General features: G+C 38.2%; 1 protein-coding gene and 2 non-coding genes across 12 annotated transcripts in view; all 3 read right to left on the bottom strand.

The window, feature by feature from the left end:
- Positions 1-20,901, bottom strand: part of CNOT1 (CCR4-NOT transcription complex subunit 1) — a 69,760-nt gene that overhangs the window by 17,558 nt on the left and 31,301 nt on the right. For 4 of the 10 annotated variants that reach the window (XR_005884132.1, XM_040982613.1, XM_040982607.1 and 1 more), the window contains exons 17-33: positions 20,251-20,401; positions 19,024-19,225; positions 17,581-17,727; positions 15,216-15,340; positions 14,744-15,030; positions 13,548-13,626; positions 12,336-12,566; positions 11,896-12,036; positions 10,867-11,046; positions 7,311-7,427; positions 6,776-6,886; positions 6,422-6,499; positions 6,058-6,235; positions 5,154-5,284; positions 1,746-2,042; positions 752-892; positions 554-658 (exon numbers count right to left, since the gene is read on the bottom strand). Coding sequence is in view for 9 of the 10 variants with exons in the window: in XM_040982613.1 (XP_040838547.1) it covers positions 554-658; positions 752-892; positions 1,746-2,042; positions 5,154-5,284; positions 6,058-6,235; positions 6,422-6,499; positions 6,776-6,886; positions 7,311-7,427; positions 10,867-11,046; positions 11,896-12,036; positions 12,336-12,566; positions 13,548-13,626; positions 14,744-15,030; positions 15,216-15,340; positions 17,581-17,727; positions 19,024-19,225; positions 20,251-20,401 (2,701 nt within the window). In the remaining variant the exon portion in view is untranslated. The remainder of the gene's footprint in view (positions 1-553; positions 659-751; positions 893-1,745; positions 2,043-5,153; positions 5,285-6,057; positions 6,236-6,421; positions 6,500-6,775; positions 6,887-7,310; positions 7,428-10,866; positions 11,047-11,895; positions 12,037-12,335; positions 12,567-13,547; positions 13,627-14,743; positions 15,031-15,215; positions 15,341-17,580; positions 17,728-19,023; positions 19,226-20,250; positions 20,402-20,901) is intronic. The other 6 variants (XM_040982611.1, XM_040982615.1, XM_040982616.1 and 3 more) reach the window with 3 other exon arrangements.
- Positions 9,730-9,866, bottom strand: LOC121158141. The gene has a single exon (XR_005884158.1). It is a non-coding gene; the product is annotated as a small nucleolar RNA SNORA46 (small nucleolar RNA).
- Positions 19,840-19,975, bottom strand: LOC121158142. Its single transcript, XR_005884159.1, has one exon. It is a non-coding gene; the product is annotated as a small nucleolar RNA SNORA50 (small nucleolar RNA).

The following is a 20,901-nucleotide window of genomic DNA, read 5'->3' as shown; positions in this document are numbered from 1 at the left end:
CTAGAGCCAGTAGCTCAAGCACTGAACCCTGACACTCCAATATTGAATGCAGGCATTTTTACACCTGAGCCGCCGGAACTTTTTCAAGTCTCCAAAGCACCCTAGTGTACCTATATGATTAGACATGCATACATACACAAATTCAGAAGACAATGTCCTAGCTCATCGATTTTGTAGTTCTTCCATTGAAAACTGCCTCAAATGGAATCATGCTAGTACAATTCTCTGTTGGAACTGACTAGTATTTTTTAGGGACCAATAAGCAACTATTAACAAAACACCACTGTGTATTATTAGGGAAGTGCAAATTGAGAACCATTAAAAACAGGCACAAGAATTCTTTACAGTGCACTTCAACAACTTTGGGGAAACAGGACTCTAAGCTTTTTCCATACCTGCTCTATAGGCAGCCTTTAAGTGAAATGCTACTTGGGGTGAGATGCTTTCACAGAAATATTTAGCCCCGCTGTCCTAGTCCCGTTGAGTGGTTCAAGCAACAAGCACATTAAGAAAACAAAGATGGGGCAGGGAGAGACAGAGTCCCAATTCTCACTTTTAGCCTGATTTGCTCTGGCATCCGCTCAGCTTGATATGTTAACACAACAGGATCACAGTATCTGCGCCCTTCTTGCCTAGCATGTTTTCTTAGTTCAAACTCCTGCAAATAAAAAAAAGTCACTGAGGTTCTTGTTATGAGGCATTTCCTTAAATAAGAAAGAAAGAACCTAAGAGGCCAATGTTAAACACTTACAGTTGCTAATCTCTTGTCCATCTCAGGACCTGCTTTTTCAACTGCTGTCTTCTGAATAAAGCAGCAAGCTAATTCACAATTATCCTGAGCTAACTGAGCAGCTGCCTGATCCATCATTTCCCTTTGCTGGGGAGATGCAGTCTACAAGGGGGAAAATAATAAGAGATGGGAAAAAAGATTTGATAGTTAATATGCACAAACGTAACAGGAAATGCAGAAATTTGACAAATATTTTTAAGCCATGAGTTCTACTGATGAACTGGCTATGATCTTCAAATAATCTTAAAGCTAGGTCCCTTATCTGTAAGATGAAAATTATCTTACCAGTTTGATTATTAACCATGACATATGAGATGCTACTAAGTTACTTAAAGACAATGCGTGTAAAAGGTGCACAAGTCTAAGAGCACACACATGAAAAAAATCACTTTATTTTGTATTCACTGTCCCACTCGAACTACTTATCTGAATTTCTCACTGAGAGGAAATAAGAAAATCTTCATTGTTTTAAAACAAGTCCCTGGGCATTTACTATCTGCCAGTATGCTAGGAATATGACATTGAGCAAAACCAAACAGGACACTCGGCCTCATAGAATCTACCTTCAGAAAGGAAAACACGGTGATTTAATAAGATTTAATAACTATACCCATAGGAAATGGAAAATTTTAGCAAAGTAGTGAAGTTTTGTGCAAGTTTCCTTTCGACAATATTATCAGATGTCTCAGTATAACTATCAACAAAAAGATAAACACCATTAGGTATAATTGGGGAAAGGCCAAGTTGGGAAACGTAATTTGCCATATATATGAATTCTTTCTACTGTAAGTCAATAACCGGGGACAGGAGTTTTAGGTACTTCCAAGCCTACTTGCGTTACAAGCAGCCTACAAGCACAAAGCTACGTGGGGTGACATGGCTTCTCAGAAACATCTCTGTTGTCCTATTACCTACAAGGATTTCAAGTAAGAACATGAAGAAATAACCAACTTACACGAAGGGCTGAAGCAAAGCTGTTTTTCAGGTTGGTAGAAATGCTCATAAGCAAAGGTTCCCTGCAGGTAATCATAGCCATTCCAGCTGTCAAGTTACGCATCATATGATGAGCTGCTATTCGCATTCGTGATTCCTCAGAATCCAGGGCAAAGTCCTTCCTGACTATTTGCTCACAAGTAGTCATGGCAATCTTGATCGATCGATCCACTACAGGATGGACCAGCTCCTGGACAGCACGTTCAATTGCTTGACGCACACACTGTTTCAACTGTGGATGTGCCTGAAACAAGGGAATCTTTTGGGAAGGATGGGGAGGAGAGATACGTTACATTAAATCAGCAGTTTAGTAAGGCAATTTGTAACAGAAATCATATCCACACTTTCGGAATTACATGAGGAATAAAAAGCTACCCAATTCTTAATGAAAATTTCAAACACAAGCTGGGTTGCATTTAAAGAGAAGGACTAAGTGTTTAGATTGTTTCTTTTTTTTTATTTACCTATTTTTATTGGAAAGATAGTTTTACAGACAAAAAGTGACAGAGAAAAAGATCTTCCCTCCACTGGTTAACTGCAAGTGGCCACAATGGTGGGAGCCGAGCTGCTCCAAAGCCAGGAGACAGGAATCTCTAGTGGGTCTCCCATGCAGTAGCAGGGTCCCAAGGCTTTGGGCCACAACTTTCCCATGCCACAAGAGGGAGCTGAATGCAAAGTGGAACAGCTCGGACAGGAATTGGGTGTCCATATGAGATCCTAGCGCTTGGAGGTGAAAGGTTAGTCAACTGAGCCATCACATCAGGCCCCATACTAGGAACAACGGGAAGCAAAGGAGCTCGGACTGCAAGCCAGGTTGTATCAGAACACAGATGACAAGAGTCCTAACTGTGTTAGATTAAACGCACACCGCTGACATTTTTAAAGGAATATATGTATTATCACCCACATGTAATATCACAGATTAGTTCCTGATTTTGATTTGGTTTAGCCCTGATGGCTTTAGCCATTTGAGGGGCAAACCAACAGATGGAAGTTCGACATCTTCTTCTCTCTACAACACCAAAGAAAAATTTCCTTGGCACAAAGGGCAAAAGCAAATATCACAGAAAAGGCAGAAAATGCCTTACCAAAGGTGACCAAAAAGCTTGTCAAGAATGGATGGTTCATTGGTTAACAAACGTCTGGGATAGCTGCATCCCAATTCTGATTGCATGGCCAAGTTCATGCTACTCTGCTTCAGATCCAACTTCCTACTAGTGTATAGCCTGGGAGACTGCATGTGAAGTCTCAAACACTTGGGGTTAATCCCACCAGGATAGGCAATCTGAATTTACTGCATGACTACAGGAATCCTGTTGTAATTTTTATTTTTATTGAAATGCAGATACAGAGAGAGAGATACAGGGAGAAAATTCTTCTGTCTGCTGGTTCACTCTCCAAGTGGCTGCAATGGCCAAAGCTGAGCCAGTCTGAAGCCATTAGCCAGGAGCTTCTTCCAGGTCTCCCACGCAGGTGCAGGATCCCAAGGCTTTTGGCCGTTCTTGACTGCTTTCCCAGGCCACAAGCAGGGAGCTGGATGGAAAGCGGGGGCACCGGGATAAGAATCAGCACCCATATGGGATCCTGGCACATTCAAGATGAGGACTTTAGCCGCTAGGCTACCACATGGGGCCCAAGTTCATCCATTTTCTAAAAAAACAATGATGTGTCAAGGAAGCACCTGCTATATTCAATAGAAGTATGAGAAGACTCAAGAAGCCAACATTTAATCTGATATCAGCAACATCTGATGATGTGTTTAAGTGAAGTTTGTTCATCTACAGAATGATGAAATTACATTATGGAATTCAGGCTTTATACTGAGGAAGCACAAGACAAAAACTGTTCCAACAAGTTTCCAGCATGATTACAACAAAATGTGTATATGGGTAAAAACTAGCAGAACACTACTAAAGCATATGTTAATGTGAACACTGCCAGTCTCTTCTGGGTTGATTTTTACTATAAAAACCCACCAATCAGATATGGAATACCTCTCATACTTTGCATCAACATACTGAAATAATCCCAGAGAAGGAAGCCATGATGCAAAGATATAGTTTAGCCATTCTTTGAATGGCCAACAAATTGATTCCAGAAAGCATTAGAAGACTTCTATTATCCTCTATATGATGTATTAGCTAGAAATCACATGGTAAATCACAATAAAGGTACTAGTTCTGGAAAAGTAACTAAAGATGAGTATGGTTTTTAAGCTGCTGTTTAACAACTATAAATCCAAAAAAATATGTTCCACATTCAGAGTGCTAATAGTGACAAAACAAAAAATTTCCTATCCGAGTGGGCCTCATGGCACAACGTAGGTTACGCTGTTGCCTGTGACCCTATCATTCCTTAGAGTATGGGTTCTACACTGACACTTTACTGTATTCTGCTTGTAGGCCTGTGAATGGCCCCATTACTTGAGTTCCTGCTGCCGACACGGGAGACCTGGAATGAGTTTCAGGTTTCTGGCTTCAACCTATTCCAGAGTTACTATTAGCACCCTGGCAGGGAACTAGTAAATACAAGAACTCTAAGTCATCTTCTTCCCCAGTTTACTGATCTTGTTTTCAAATAGACAATCTTTGAACAAAATCTGGTCTGGGGATAGTACTGCTGCATAGCACGTAAAGACACCATTTGTGATGCCAGAATCCCTTTTAGGTGCCATTTCAACTCCCAGCTGCTCTACTTCCAATTCAGCTTTCTGCTAATAACATAGAAAAGCAATAAAAGCTGACCCAAGTCCTTGTGCCCATACACCCATGTAGTCAACTAGAAGAAACTACTGGCTTCACACCAGCGCAGCCCTGGTGTTGGCAGAAATCGGGGGAGTGAGTTGGTGCATGGTATAGAACATGCATCTCTGTATCTGTCTCTAACACTGCCTTTCAAGAAAAATATTGTCTGATGAAGGAGGTTAATTAGCTCCAAGTCTGGAAAAAAGTGCTTATCACAGATGATTTCATATGCCTTAGATCAAACTAAAGTCATTCTTGGTAACTGACCAGCAATCTGTTCACCGACAGTGACCTAACTGTAACCACTGAGCTTCGTTCAAGATCTCAGCTAGGAAATTTTATATACACACCCAAAGATCTAGTTACAGCCATCTTCCAGAACAAACAGCTTAGTGCAATGCTAACCTAACACGAAAATAAAAACAAAAAAGCTCTGGCACACAAAGAAATCTAAGGAAAACATGATTTCATCCCCAGCTTAATATTATTAACCAAGATTTTGGTAAAAGGAACCAATGACTGATTTCTACCACATGACAGTAATTATTACTCTGACAAAAAGAATCAAGAAGGTAAGGTGACAGCAACAGCTCATATGCTAGAAACAGAAGACTGTTTCCACTTACTGTTGGATTGAGAGTAATGTGTGGTGCCAAGCCTGCGAGCGAATACACGTTGATGTCATGGTAGCTGTACTGTGGCTGCGGTGGGACTGTGGCTGTGCAGGTGGTGCTGGTAGCTGGAGTAGTAGATGTTGCTAAGTGAAAAGCAACAGAGATTTAAGAAAAAAAATAAACTGACTATACTAGAGAATTAGCTGAGTTGCCATGTTCAAGCTGTTCAAATTATTAGGGATGGGGAATACCCTCCCTGAAAGGGAATGACTGTGTTATTTTAACAAACTCATCCAAAGTATGCAAAATTATATCACTGATAGTGCCAAACGGCTCAGAATTTGAAGGATTATGAACAATAGCAGGCCTAAGACTTAGGGCCTTGCTCTATACTTTACAAAAGTCTTCTTCTCAAACTTGCCTGTTTCTCTGATTTGGGATATTTTAGTTGGTGAAAGCTGCTAGACAAAAGCTAACCCAATACAGACAGTAAATCCCACTGCCTCAATATCTCAAAAACATCCTTACACCTTATTTGGCATACAGATAAAATAACCAATTCCCAAGGCAAGTCTACATGATCTGGCAAACTCTAGAATTGAATAGTGCAGGGCATCATCATAGGCAATCTGCTCTGAGATTTCAAGTAACATAAGGAAACAAAACAGCCACAAAAACAAACCAGCCAGTATTGACCAAAATATGAGGAACAAATAACTAAATGGCATTCTTTCGCACATAGTGTGGCCTGCCAAGCATAATCTAGTAAGGCAAGATATTACCTACATATTACTTTTACTGACCAAAATGTATATAAAAGTATTAGTACATTACATGAATAACTGTGCTTGCTACACACACAGAAATGCATTTAGAGAAGATTCTGGTTAACAAAAGGTTAGCCTATTGCACTTACTTGTAGTTGTAATAGGAGGGAGTTCTTCTGGCTGTTTCACATCCTTTTTTGGAGCAGAGAGTTGCTCATCTAAGTTCTTTAGGCGATCTTTGTCCTTTAGGAGGTTTCCAGGTTTTAGCTCATTAATATCTAATGCAAGGTTCTTGCAGAGGACCTCAATCTCAAACTTCAAGTTTAACTGCATCACAATTCCAGTATTTGATTAGAAATTTTAAAACAAAAATTTAGTTTACTCATACTATATTCTACCCAACAAATGTTACTACTGTGCATTTCCCCTAAAAAAAAATAATCTCCCAGAATTTGAAATATTGATCTTATGCAGGTAGATAATATTTAAAAGGATTAAGGAAATTCAATTTACCTTCAAGTCATGTTCCTGATGTAACTCGGCTAATACATTCATGATTGCCATTGTCCAGGGATTTGGGGGCCTAAAAACCTAAAGAAAAACCATTATATCAAGATGGCCCAATAATCACCGTCTGATGTGGATATCCTGTTAACTACTAAAATATTTATATCTGCATAGCCATAACAAATTTCTTATCTTTCCCATGTACCTACCATTTCATAAGAGTAAGACTGAAACAGTCATCAGTTAGAGACATAATTTCATCTAGCCTCTCAAGTTGCAATCCAAAATACAAAAAACAACTAAGAATACTATCTTGCTTTTGTACTGAATCAAATTAACTCTACACAATACAAAACTCACCACACTACGAATGCTGGACTCTAAGACTTTGGCAACAAACGGCACAACATAAAGCAACTCCTGCTGTCCTTTAACATAAGCTTCTAGCAGCAAAGATTTCACATCCAAATCCTAGAACAAAAGAAATATTTTCAAAACCTAGGCATACACAACAAAACTCTTAAATATACCCAATGAAAAGGGAACCCACTAAACTCGTCCTCAAAACATAAAAATCCACATAGTATCTGACCCATTGATTAGGAAGAGGAAAGGGTGATCTTCGCATATTGGTTGTTTTTCTTTATACTACAAGGTATAGATCCATGGGCAGAAATTAGGAATTCAAAATATGGGCCTAAAATCTTACAAAATCCTAAAATCACTAACACAGCCCCAAAGTCAAAACTCTTTAGATAAAAACATCCTCACACTCAACATAAAGCTAGGTAAGCTCGGTGGAAGGGGATAAGGGAAATCCCAGGACCTAAGGAACTGTATCATAAAATAATAATAAAAAGAAATTTTAAAAAAAGCTATTCAAGCTCAAACTTACAGTGTGTAAGATGGGTTTATTTTTAGCCAATGTGATCATTCCTAACCAATGTCCCAAGTTCTTCAACAAAGAACGATCTGAAAAATTGGCAGCAGCTTTATCTGAAGTCAGGAGCACCTGAAATCGTAAAAATTAAGACAAATACAAGAATTAGCTTATGATAGAAAATTCTTTGAAAATGTCAGAATTTAGTCAATCTTTAAAACTCAAGCTCCTAAACACTAAAATTATTTTCCTCCACTCCTAAACAGTTATAATTTCATCTAACACTCCACCAATGTCGGCATTCTACTAAAAAGCAGACATACCGAGAGGAGGAGAGACAGAGAGGAAGATCTTCCGTCCGATGATCACTTCCCCAAGTTAGCGCAACGGCTGATGTTATACCAATCCGAAGCTAGGATCCAGGAACTTCCCCGGGTATACCACACAGGTGCAGGGTCCCAGGGCTTTGGGCTGTCCTCAACTGCTTTCCCAGGCCACAAGCAGAGAGCTGGATGGGACGTGGAGCTGCCGGGATTAGAACTGGCGCGCATATGGGATCCCGGCGCGTTCAAGGCGAGGTCTTTAGCTGCCAGGCCACGCAGCCAGGCCCAAAAAAAATTTTTTTGACTACACGTATTTACTACTTTTGGGATGTTATCATATGGAAATTTGAAGCGAAAATTTTTTTCCATGTTTTTTCCCAAAGTAAACATACATAAATACTACAAATTCCTTAAACTCTAAGACTAAGAACTTTTTTTAAAGATTTGTTTTTACTTTTTATTGCAATGTCAGATATATATAGAGAGGAGGACAGAGATCTTCTGTCAGATGATTCACTTCCCATGTAACCACAACAGCAAGAGCTGCGCCAACCCAAAGCCAGGAGCCAGGAACTTCTTCCAAGTCTTCCACGAGGGTGGCAGGGTCCAAGGCTTTGGGCAGTCCTTAACTGCTTTCCCAGGCCACAAGCAGAGAGCTGGATGGGAAGCGGGGCTGCAGAGATTAGAACTGGCACCCATATGGGATCCTGGCATGTTCAAGATGAGGACTTTAGCCTCTATGCCATTGCGCAGTACCCGAGAACACTTTGAATCCCATGCATTTTAACAGTCACCTTTCTAAAATACAGACACACTGTTCAACATTCCACAAACCTTATGTTTGAATAAAGACCCAATAGTGGGGCTAGTGACATAAAAACGCAGGGAAGGTTGTTGCCTGTGACTGTGGCATCCCATACAGACTGCTGCTCCATGTCACCCAGAGGATCTCTTGGCTTTGGCCTGGCCCAGAACAGGCTTTTGCAGCCATCTGGGCAGTGAACCATGAACGGAACATGTCTCAATCCCTCTGTGTAACTTTCACAGTTAAAATAGCCCCGCCCCCCCAAAATGCCTTTATACCAAATACCAAATTGTAAATCATGTTTTGAAGAGCTAAATTTAACTCAAATGAATAGGCATGTGTAGGATTATTATCAAAACAATGTTTAGCACATTAAAGTTAATATGAATCTCTGGAGCCTACTAAGTAATGTCCTGAAATATACTTGTTTTCAAATTTGTAAAAAGCATCCATCTGTTTGATTCTATGGTTGTTACTGCTCTGAAAGGGTTATAAAAGCCAGTAAATTAGTATGTTCTGTGCACAGGAACATACATATACTGCATGGTACTTAAATCCAGCCCATACTGCCTTATTATTGCTTGTTTCCTTACGACAACATTTATTATTTCTGAAGATTCACTTAATAATTAGAAAGATAAAGTTGCAAAAATTGAAAAAGTTCTCTTCCAACAGATAACTCATTTCCCAAATGGCTACAGTAGTTAGTACTGAGCCAGGCCAAAGTAAGAAGCATGGAACTGCTTTTTGTGTCTTCAGTGCACATGACTGGGCCCAGATACATGGAGCTATCTTTTGCTGCTTTCCTTCGCACATCAACAGGGAGCTGTTTTCAGCACTGGGATATCCAGAACCCAACTGAGATATATATCAGCCTTGCAGACAGCTAAATCTACTATACCATAATGCTAACACATCAGCTTTTTTCTAAACATGAAGATCCGGTGCCTGGTGCTTAGCCTGCATTGAGATACACATATCCCGTATCAGATTGCTCAGACTTCAAGCCTGGCTTTGGATGTTGATCCAGGTTTCCTTTTACCGCAGACCTGGGGAGACAGTGCTAATGTCATAAATGACTGCGTCCTTGCCAGTAGTGGGAGACCTGGATTGAGCTGGCAATGCCTGGTTGTTTGCGAGCATTTGGTGAGTGGAATAGGCTGATGCATATTCTCTATGAATTTCAAGTATGAACATATTTAAAGACAAAAAGAAGGAAAGAGAGGAACTTGATAGTTTTTCTTCAGGAGTACATGTGAACTTGCAACAATCCCACTAATTCTTGTTATATTAAAACCCAAGAGGTCAATGTTCCTTAACTCCACAAAGCAACAGCAGAATTGCACAAATCAGCTGTGCAGCAGGTGGAGTCAGGAATTCTCTTGCACTACAGCGTAACCAATGATGAGGACAATTCTCATCCATAGGCTTAAATATAGTGCTGGTTCTTAAGTTAATCGTAAACCATCAGCAAAGGAAGATAACAACTGCACCCCAGATCGACTGGCTTTTGTACATTTCTCCACCTAAGAAAGTAACAATTTAGAAATTGAAACACTTCAAATTTAAACAGTGCATTAAGAATCACTCACTACCTGAAGAAACTAGTAACATTTATTACAGTATTGTTTGCAATACTTACAGGGTTTAAGTGCTCAATATTCATTAATATCCACACAATGGTTTTCTACAGGACTGTTTCAAAAAAAATACAGCAGTAGGGCCCAGCACAATAGCATAGTGGTTAAGGTCCTCACCTTGAATGCCCCGGGATTCCACATGGGCACCGGTCCTAATCTCGCCACCCCCACTTCCCATCCAGCTCCCTGTCTGTGGCCTGGGAAAGCAGTAGAGGACAGCCCAAAGCTTTGGGACCCTGCACCCTCGTGGGAGACCTGGAAGAGGCTCCTGGCTTTGAATTGGCTCAGCTCCAGCCGTTGCGCTACTTGGGGAGTGAATCATCGGACAGAAGATCTTCCTCTCTATCTCTCCTCTCTGTATATCTGACTTTCCAATAAAAATAAAATAAATCTTTAAAAAAGAAAAGAGCTAAAAAAAAAAAATACAGCAGTAGACATGTGCCTGAGCAGTTAAAATGTCAACTGGGAAGCAAGCACCTCATCTCAGAGAACCTGGGGTTAAGACTCAACAGCTCTTGCTATTTCCTTTTCCTGTGTCTAACGTGCACCTCGAGCACACACAGTACACCTGGCCTGCGTCTGGGCTCCTGGCCTCAGATTGGCCAGATCCAGTTTTATGAGCATTCGAGGAGTAACTATCTCAGTCTCTTTTAAAAACAAACAACAGCAAACCACAGAGAAGAAATCTAATAGAGTACTACAAACAAACAAACAAAAAAGCACCAAGATATTTAAGTTACAAAATTAAAAATTTCCAAAACTCAAGGAAGTCATATTAAGAGAATCTAAAAAACAGCTCTTACTTTGATGTTTCTGTATGTCTCATTCAAAACCATCTTGTTAAATTCAGGATTCTTCAATGTATCAAGAAAGTTTGAATACAAACTATGAAAGTTTGGCTCAATACTAACTCTCTTCATAACCAGATATTGTGAAACCCAAGGCATAAATTCTTCCTTCACAGTTTCTTTTAATTCTTCCACCTAGTCAATGGGAAACAGAAAAGTACAAAATTACACTACCATAAAACAAGATGGGAATTTTTTTTGGAAGGAGCCTTAAAGCTCCTTTCAAAAATTGCTTAAAAAATACCATATTTCATCTTTTCCTATGTTAAAAAGGTACTAAGAAACATGTAATAAACTTAATTCCAAATAGTACATAGTCAGTAATCGTTAAAACTATACTGAATCTCTCTCAGCTTTAAAATGATAAAACAAGGCCCGTAGTGGTAGCCTAGAACCTAGGGGCTAAAGTTTTGAAAAATGAAATGATAAAACAGTCCCCACAGATTCAATTAGTAATCTACAACAAGCCATTAATAGTTTTAGCATCAAATTATGTTTACGTAATTTTCTTCTGCAAAACTACTGCAATTATCCCTCAAAAAACTATGCTACAATTGAAAGGTATTTCATCTTAAAACCTGTTTAGAACAATTATATTAACTAACACAGGTAGTCTTCAAAGTAGTTTTAGAATTTAATCCTAGAAGAAAAATCTTTTTTTAAGGGTTTGCATAAAAGTCTATCTCAGTTACTAGATAATGTAGTGAGATGCGATGAGTTAGACAGGAAATACAAAATGAAGCCTTTCCTCATGAGAACAGAAAGTTTACTTTCAATGTTTCTAACAGTATAACGCATACATTTTTACTTATTGCTACACTTAATATCTATAAAAACCACAACCTCTTTTGGACATCAACAGAACCTGCCCTTTAGTTCTACTATTACCCATTTACCTGAACAGTGAATATTAATATCAAAAACAAAATCTTCATCCATTACAGAAAAGGGGACAAGACATTTATAAACTGACATCATGCTCACCTTTTGTGTCATATTTGACTGGGAGAGATTATTGAAAATGAAAGCAATTTTCTCTTGAATATTTTCTGGAGGCTCTACAATTCTTTCTGTTTGATCCGTGGCCACAAGTAAAGTATCTATATTTGTAGTATTGATAGAAGGCTAGAAAGAGTAATAAATACGGTAAATACACTGAAATGTTCCTTGGCATAATCATAGAAAATAGTTACACATCAGATCATTTTTAAAATTTACATGCTGTAGTAACATTTATGCTACTATAGTAATATATACTCAACTTAACAGTGGCATGCCTGAGAAATGAAGGAAAATGAATGCCATGGGAGAAAGGCAAGTCTTCATATTGGCAGGTATTATAGTAAAATTAAAATATCACTAACTATCTTGCAATCTAACACAAATCTTGGAAAAGAAAAAAACAGGCATTAATTACTACTCACTGGCACATCTTTCTTAAAGCTGACTCCAGTTGGCCTGGTGACTGTAACCGTTTTAGCAACAGTGGTGGTTGTCGAAGTGGTTACCATAGTGCTAACCTGGCCAGCAAGAGGAGGTTTTGCTGGAACCTGGGCCTGGGCCTGGGCCTGGGCCAGTGCAATACTTCCAGGGGTTGTGATAGAGCCCTGCATCTTCACAGGAGGATCTCTAGACTGCTGTCCATACTCGATGTACTGCAGAGGTAAAGAGATAAGCATACTAGATTTTTTACAAAAAGTGTAAAGTATGTCATTCATGCTCCTCTCTTCTAGGAGACGAAAACAGGTGAAAATGAGGTTCCTGACAGTATTTACCAGACAAAACTAAAACCTACATGTACAATAACCTCAATAATTAATAATTAAACTCTAGATACATTTTAAAGATGGCTCTAAAGAAAGCTCTAAAGAAACTGTAAGCCTTTCAAGTGACAAAATACAGAAATGAAAAGCAGTAATCTCTCTCTCAGCCCGTACAATGCTCCAGCTTATGCTGGGGACCAGCAGTTTGGCATGATTGCTCTTCTCCTACCTCATCTTCCAAATTTCTTATTCCTGTCTCTGAATTTTCCCAAACCTGATCATTTACATGACTAACCTTATCCTTATCATGATTCTTGGAGGTTAATTCAAACAGCTTCAAACTCTGTTCTTCCATTCATTGAATTTCCTACAACTTTTTTTTAATCCCAACTATATGATATACATCTTATTCATGACAAGAAAAAAAATCCATTCCACAGGTCTCCATTTTGAGCCTAACAAGACATCTGCATTTTTTTCTATTATTAAGACAGAAAAAGAAGCAAAAACAGATCTAACATCCACTGGTTCACTTCCCAGATGGAAGAGCCACCATCACTGGGCCAGGACAAAGCTACAATCAAGAGGCTCATATATCGCCCATGTGAGTGCCAAGAGCCCAAATACTGAGCCGATTTTAGCTGCTTTCCCACTCGGGGCCATGTGGGAAGTAAACACGTGGACGGAAGATTTCTGTCATTCCTTCTCTGTAAGTCTGACTTTGCAATTAAAAACAATTTAAAAAATAAAAAGGTGCAAAATGAACAGGAATAGGAATGCCTGGATTGTGTCAATAACAGTGAACACTTAATAGCATTCCTAGGAAATCCCAAATCAGCTAGTAAAAAGATTTTAGATACTAAGGACACTTACCTCCTGTAAATGATGTGGAAACTGCATAAAGTGACTAATAGAAGCCAAATGCTGACAATACTGGGGATAGTCCTTCAATCTGGCAATAAAAAATTTATTCTTCATTGCACAAAACAGAAGTCACACCATCACTACTATCAAGAACATTCTTCCTAGTGCTAACACAGATGATTTTCCCTATTTTATGAAAGAATACCTTGAAAATAATGCTAAAAAGAACAAGCATAGAACGGTAAATATATTTGTGGACCTACTTTTTTTACGTCACATAATAAAACATTGCTTTCACTTTTTAAACAGTTTTACTTAGATTTTCAATTGAATCACTACAATTACTACCTGGGAAGAAAGTTTTTAAAACTTTGAATAGAAGGGCACCTAGTTCATACAAGAGAATGAAAGCAAACAGAGACATGACACACTCAAAAAAAGCTACACATTGTGATTCTATTTCAATGACACTCTGAGAAAAGGAAGTAGAGAAAAACTATCACAAACTGCGTATGAGAAAAGAAGTGGTTATAAGAAAAAAGTATCAACCACAAAGAGTAAACTTCAGGGATAGGGTTGAAATAGTATCTTGATATGACGAGAAATCTTGAGAATCAGAAATCTGTGAATGGGGTGACTTAGCATATGCAACTAAACCTCAACAAAGAGCATCTACAATAAAGCAAAACAAAAAAAAATCTGTATTTCACTCAATATTTTTGATATTGTAACATGCAATTTCTTGTTCTTAAGTTACTGTAAGGTTAACATAGTAATCATGCCTGGTACCCCTATTTCATAAATAGTAGTTACTATTTCTTACAATTAAAAGTTAAACTTCAGGGATCAGCACTATGGAGCAATGGGTTAACTAACACCCCATATGAGCACTGGTTCAAATCCTGGATACACCAGTTCTGATCCAGCTCCCTGCTGATGTGTCTGGCAAACCAAATGAGGATGCCCCTAAATATCTGGCCCCAGGCCAACAAAAAGGACTCCCAGATAGGAATCTAAGCTGTAACATGATCAAGCAGTAGACCTTGCAATTATTAGTTTTGGGAGAGTGAACCAGTGGCTAGAAAACCTCTGTGCATGTGTGTGTCTCATCTCACTCCTGCTCTCTCTCTATATATGTATGTATAGAGAAAGAGAAATTGCCTTTGAAGTAATTAAATCTTAAAAAATAAAAATTAGTCACTCACCTATTTTTAAACCTATCTAGTGCAGCAATCCCAAAATAATACATTTTAGATCCAAATGGCTTGCGTAAGGCTTCAAGAACATATCGTAGAGCAAGACCTAGTGCCATGTAAGTGACCAGTCCTTTTTCAATAATCCCACCAAACAGGCAGGCTGTTATATGTAACTCTTTATCAGGGTACTGGGGGAAAAAACGGTATTCTTCAAACAAGTTTCTTAGCATACAGTTAAATACTTCTCGTTCCCTCTTTATAGTGGAGTCTTTAAATCTCTGTAGCATTTCTAATACCTGAGAAAGACAAAAAAAAAATCACATTCCTGAATGTTAATAAAGGAATTGAGCATAGTTCTCTAAGTAATGCTATAGACAATAAGTTTTTAAATAACTAAAAGCAACTGGTGAATATCCACAAGCCTCTAAAAAGGCATTTATATACTTTTAAACAATCAATAACGTTATCACCACACACTTACCTCATCAACAGACATGGTTGGATGTGGCGGATGATTATATATTCGCTGGAAGTAGCTGTTTGCTTCATCATCTATCTCTTTACTAAAGTGCTGATTTGCCTCAGGCCATACCTGAGACAAGTCCGCTGTTAGAAACAAAAATACAATCAGGAGGCTTTTATATCCTTCCTCTATTCTCCCATAAAATACACAAGGCCAGAGAAACTAACAGTAGCCCAAAAATCAAAGGTTAGAATTGTAGAAACTAATGAATGCAATTCAGCTAATATCAAAGTTCTTGGGTCCAATACATCATGCTAAGCACCTTCTTACAGTGTCAGCATCACATACAGGCTGCTACACTTGGGAAAGGAGCAGAGGGGTTGGACACAAGGTCTTGGTCCCCAATACATGCATGGGAGACCCAGAAGAAACTTCAGGCTCCTGGCTTCAGACCGACTCAAACTGACTCAGGTGAGACTGTTGCAGCCATTTTAGGGAGTGAAACAGTGAATGGAAGACATTCTCCAACTAGCCTTCTCTGTTAACACTAAGAAAAATTTAAGAAAAAAATTAAAGTGTTCAAAATTAGATCTAAAAATTTAAAATGCTCTACATAATCTACTTGTTAGCTTTCTTCATCAAGACTTATCTCCAATGTTGTAAGCTCCTGCTAATGCACCTGTAAGCGGAAAGGGTAACTCTTCAGGTGCTCAGGCCCCTACCACTCAGGGAGGAGACCACGGCTGCATGGAGTTTCCAGGCTGGTGGCTTCACCTAGGCCCAGATATTTGGGATATTAACCAGTGAATTAAAGATCTCTGCTTTTTTTCTGTCTAGTCAGCCTTTCAAATATTTTTTCCTTTAAAATTAAAAACAAACAAACAAAAAATGAAAACAAAATAGCCGAGTTACTCTAGCTCCAAATTCATGGCACTTACCCTTAAAATACCCTAACAGTTAACAAGGTTTTATCATTTCTAATACAAATCACATGTAACAGGGGACACACTGATACACAAAGCATGCTACAAAACAACAGACAAGTCTTTCACACTAACATTTTCAAAAGTCAACTGAACTGTTTATCATGAATGAAATTTCTAAAGGTCACTGAAAATGAAAGGATAAATTTTATTACAAAAACTGAATTTCACACAGAATATTTTCTTAATATGTATTTTCCATGAACTTTATTATGTTACATTTGAAAGTTATGTCGAAGAGGGAAATACAAGAATACATAACTCTCATCTATGGACTTTGAAGAAGTCAAAACTTTTAAATTGTTTTAATCTATTTCACATAAGGGGCTTCAGTTATGGTACAGCAATTAAGCTGTCCCTTTGAACGCCACCATCCAAAGCAGAGCACCAGTGTTACTCACTTCCTAGTCACTGGGGACACAGGATAGAAGGTACCTGCCTTACCTCTACATCTCTCTCTCCCTTAAAATCAAAATACTTTTTAAGTGTGTCATTTATTATTCTTGACAATGTTATACAATGTTCATGTCCTGGCTGTTCAACTTCCAATCAGCTTTCTGCTTATGTCCTAGAAAAGCAGCGGAGGAGGGCCCAAGTCCATGGGACCCTGCACTCACATCGCAGCAGCACAGAGAAGCTCCTGGCTCTGAGCTTCAGATCAACTAAGCTCTGACTGTTGTGACCATGGAGAGTAAACTAGTGGATGGAAGACCTTCCGTCTCTTCTCTTTCTGTAATATGCCTTTGAATAATAAATTTTTTAAATTACCAAACTTTACAGTTAAGGTTCATACGGCCAGGAATAACAGCTGTTACAAGTGCTGGAATCCTCTTTGGAAAGATAATCCAAAGCTTTGAGACACTGCATCTGCAAGGAAGACCTGGAAGAAGCTCCTGCCTTTGAAATGGCTCAGCTCTGGCATTATGGCCATTTAACGAGTGCACCAGAAGGTGGAAGCACTTTCTCTCTGTCTCACATTCTCTGTGTAAAATCTGCTTTTTCAATAAAAATAAATAAACGTACAAAATTTTTTAAAAAAAGATTTGATACATATATTTAACACAAGAGTTTTCTAAAAAACAGAATTTTCCAGCTTTTAAGATAACAATCTCAAAAAAAAAAGCATTAACAATCTCCAAACTACCACTTATTAGCTATTACTTTCTTGTCAATCCTGGACAAAGATATAACTGACACTTCTAATTTTAATCATTTAAATTCATGAATTCTTCTCATTAGTCTATGAACCACTTTAATTGTACGGTCTTAATAACTTACTAAGAGACATCAAGGTTTTTGTTCACATAGCTCTAAGGACAAATAAAACAAGTACTTTTTTTATTTTTAATTTTTGTGTACATCAGTCACACTCCACAATCACAGACAACACTACCACTTACAAGGTTTCATCTTACTCTGCTGGAATGTAGGCTGATTCAATCCAGAGGTGCCCAGTTTCCTTTGTACAAAAGGATCATTATTCACTGCAGGAAGTCCAAGAGCCCCAGATCCTATACCGGTCAGGCTGCCTGTGCCAAGACCACCTACTAGAGAGAACAAAGGTAGTCAGCAACCTTATTATGCATACTCATGATTCCCTAAAACCTTTTATCCAATTTAAGAAACTGTATCACAAATATTGATCTTAAACAATATATGTAAGCATTTATATTCCTTTATTAGTTCAGCCGCATTATCGACATCAGTATCCAAATTTTAAAGTAGACTTTAAAGTATGTTCAAAGCACAGTAGCATATCCATATCAGTAAAAGTAAAAGCTAGATTGCTTTACTAAATATTTACCACTGAAGAATTTCATGCTGTTATCTAGAGAAACATTTGGGACTTTTATTCCACTTAACTCTAGCAAAAAGAACCCTAAAATAATGAGATCTTTGTAAAGAAAGATTTTAAGATTCATAAGCATTAAGTGAATGAGTAATAGTGTGTGGCCAACTGTCTAGCAGCTACTGTCACATTGCAACATTTCTCTCCTTTCAGTAACCTAAACCAGAACATAGAAACTATAGAGAAACTAGTTCAAGCAAAAATGTTATCTTTACATCATACAAAGGTCCAGCCCGAAACAGCTGAAATGAAACTGAAAAAAGTTTAAGCAACATTGCAACAAAGCAGAAAAATATGCTTGAATTCAACATGTACACAGAAAAACTCAAATTTGTACTGTACCAACTTTGGATAATTTGTACTGTCATGAGGTTTTGATTTAAGCTCTTTAGACTATGTGACCAACACAATTACTCTCTATGTTGTAATTTAAAGATGAATTCCATCTGAATATTGCATAAGCTAAATTTACAATTAAAAATTTATACTAATTTCTTCAATTCTATTTTTTTAGATTTATTTTATTCTTTTAATTGGAAAATCAGATATACAGAGAGGAGGAGAGACAGAGAGGAAGATGTTCCGGCTGATGATTCACTTCCCAAGGTGTCACAATAACCAGAGCTGTGCCGATCCAAAGCCAGGAGCCAGGAGCATCCTTTTGGTCTCCCATGCAGGTACAGGGACACAAGGCCCTAGGCAGTCCTCGACTGCTTTCTCAGGCCACAAGCAGGGAGCTGGATGGGAAGCAGGGTCACTGGGACTAGAACCGGCAAGACCTTGGGATCCCAGCACATGAAAAGTGAGGACTTCAACTGCTAAGCTACTGCACCAGGTCCCCCATTCTTCATTCTAAATATGTTCAAGCAACTTCCACAATACTGCTTATGGTACTTTCCTTATCACACTTAACTTTAAAAAAAAACCCTGGCCTTACATTTTACAAAAACAATACATCTATAAATTATCTACAACCCTGATCAACCCTGCTTACCTGGAAGCTGTGATGAAAGTCCTCCAATACCACTGAATGCAGTTGTCTGATTTGGGGTTGAAAGGGGTGGAAACGCTTTTGCTGGTGACTGAGGGGTACTGAAGGCAGAACCCAAATTTGGAGGGAAACCCTGCATGCTCTGGGTGTGAGGGGCAGCTGAACCACCTATACTAAGAGATGCCATTCCAGCAAGAGGGTCAATCTAAAGAAAAATAGTATAAAAATATATTAAACATGGTTCACAGAAAAGGCAGACATGACAAAGGTAAAGCATCTTTAGAATTAGCTGTTCAAATCCTTAATAAGCAATCGCCACCCACACAATCATATTAACCTCCCAATCAAGTCAAGCATGCCTGTCATTCATTTCTGTCAAATACTTATTAAGTCTAAATACTCAAGTCCTACCCAATTACCAAAGGCCACAGAACACATTTACTAAATTTCAATAGTAACCACAAGATAGACCATCTCTGAAAACAAATTATTCAACTTAACACAATAAAAAAGAAATTGGAAATAAAATTTCAAGTAAAAACAAATTAGCAAAATTTCAGGAATCTTAGTGGTTGGGGAAGGTCAGCTCTAATTTCAAAAACAAACTGAAAAACAAGGTTTGCTATTCACCAAAAAAATCCCTTTAACTATCTAGTTAGTTAAACTTCTAAGCCTCATGGCACCACTTCATACTTTTATTACAAAAGAAAATAAGCGAATGCCACTTAAACCCCAACCTGCCATTCATTGCAGCTGGAAACAGAAGCAGAATATGTTGCTCCCAGAAAGAAAGGGGTGGTCGATGTCAGGGAGTAACTTAAATGTACCTTGTTTTTAAAAGAGCAGTTCAGTTGAGAGCTGAAGAGCCCCAGTTATAACAAGTCGTTATGCTCTAGCACTGTTGCATGGCCCGTGAAGCTACAAACAAGACATATCAGGTTCAAAGGCAGTGCTTATTCTTCCAAGAGTAATTCTTACTTTTAAAAAGAAACCTTTTCCATTACCTAAATGAAGTTTTCAATAGTTTTCCTTCAGTCAAAATCTATGTGGCGACTGAAATCTATGCTCAACTACAATGCCTACTTATGGCTCTCCATTACAACAAAAACAGTACACATGCAGCTATCTAAAATGGAATATATTTTAAAAACTACTTTAGATGTAGATGTGTTTATTCTATTCCCAGTCTATGAGCAAATTCGGACATACCAACTGCAGCATTCATTTTACCTGAACAGGAGAAATGGCATCTAAGCTGCTAGCACTGGGTGGGCGACCTTTTGGCATAACTCCAGGTGGTGGCTGTCTGGCCTTATTCATAACATTACTGCAATTAGCTACCATGGTGAGGATGGTTTCTGACAACTCCTGAGAAACACTCCTAAAAATGAAAAAAACAAAACAAAAAACACCTAAATGATATGAGTTTAATTAAGAAAAGAAACAAAAAGAAAAGTTTTGCTGGAATATAAAGATAATTTCCAAGACATACCATCCATTTATAATACACATTTCATCATTGATTTTCCAAACAGCGGCTTTTTCTTGAAAAGCAAAACCAGGAAACAACGGCAATAATATTTTAAATTACTCTAAGAAAGAGTTCACATCTTCAACTACTTTGTTAACAAATCATATGCACACCCAGGCATACCCAATCAAATGTTAAGCAATTTTTATGCTATATCATAACCAAACAACATATTAATAATGTATAGATCAATTCAAAACACATGGCCATCACACTTAGTGGGATCTGGTGCTCTTTCATCTCTATAAGTCCGACTTTCCAATAAAGGCAAATAATTTACTTAAAAAAAAAAAAGGGCAGTTGCAGTTCTCCACTCCCATTAGCAACCTGGCCAGCGCAGAAAGCTGGGA

The sequence above is a fragment of the Ochotona curzoniae genome, unplaced genomic scaffold (genome assembly GCF_017591425.1).
Source record: "Ochotona curzoniae isolate NIBS_2020 unplaced genomic scaffold, NIBS_Ocur_1.0 contig_3622, whole genome shotgun sequence".
Taxonomy (NCBI): domain Eukaryota; kingdom Metazoa; phylum Chordata; class Mammalia; order Lagomorpha; family Ochotonidae; genus Ochotona; species Ochotona curzoniae.
This window is presented reverse-complemented; position numbering and strand designations above follow the sequence as displayed.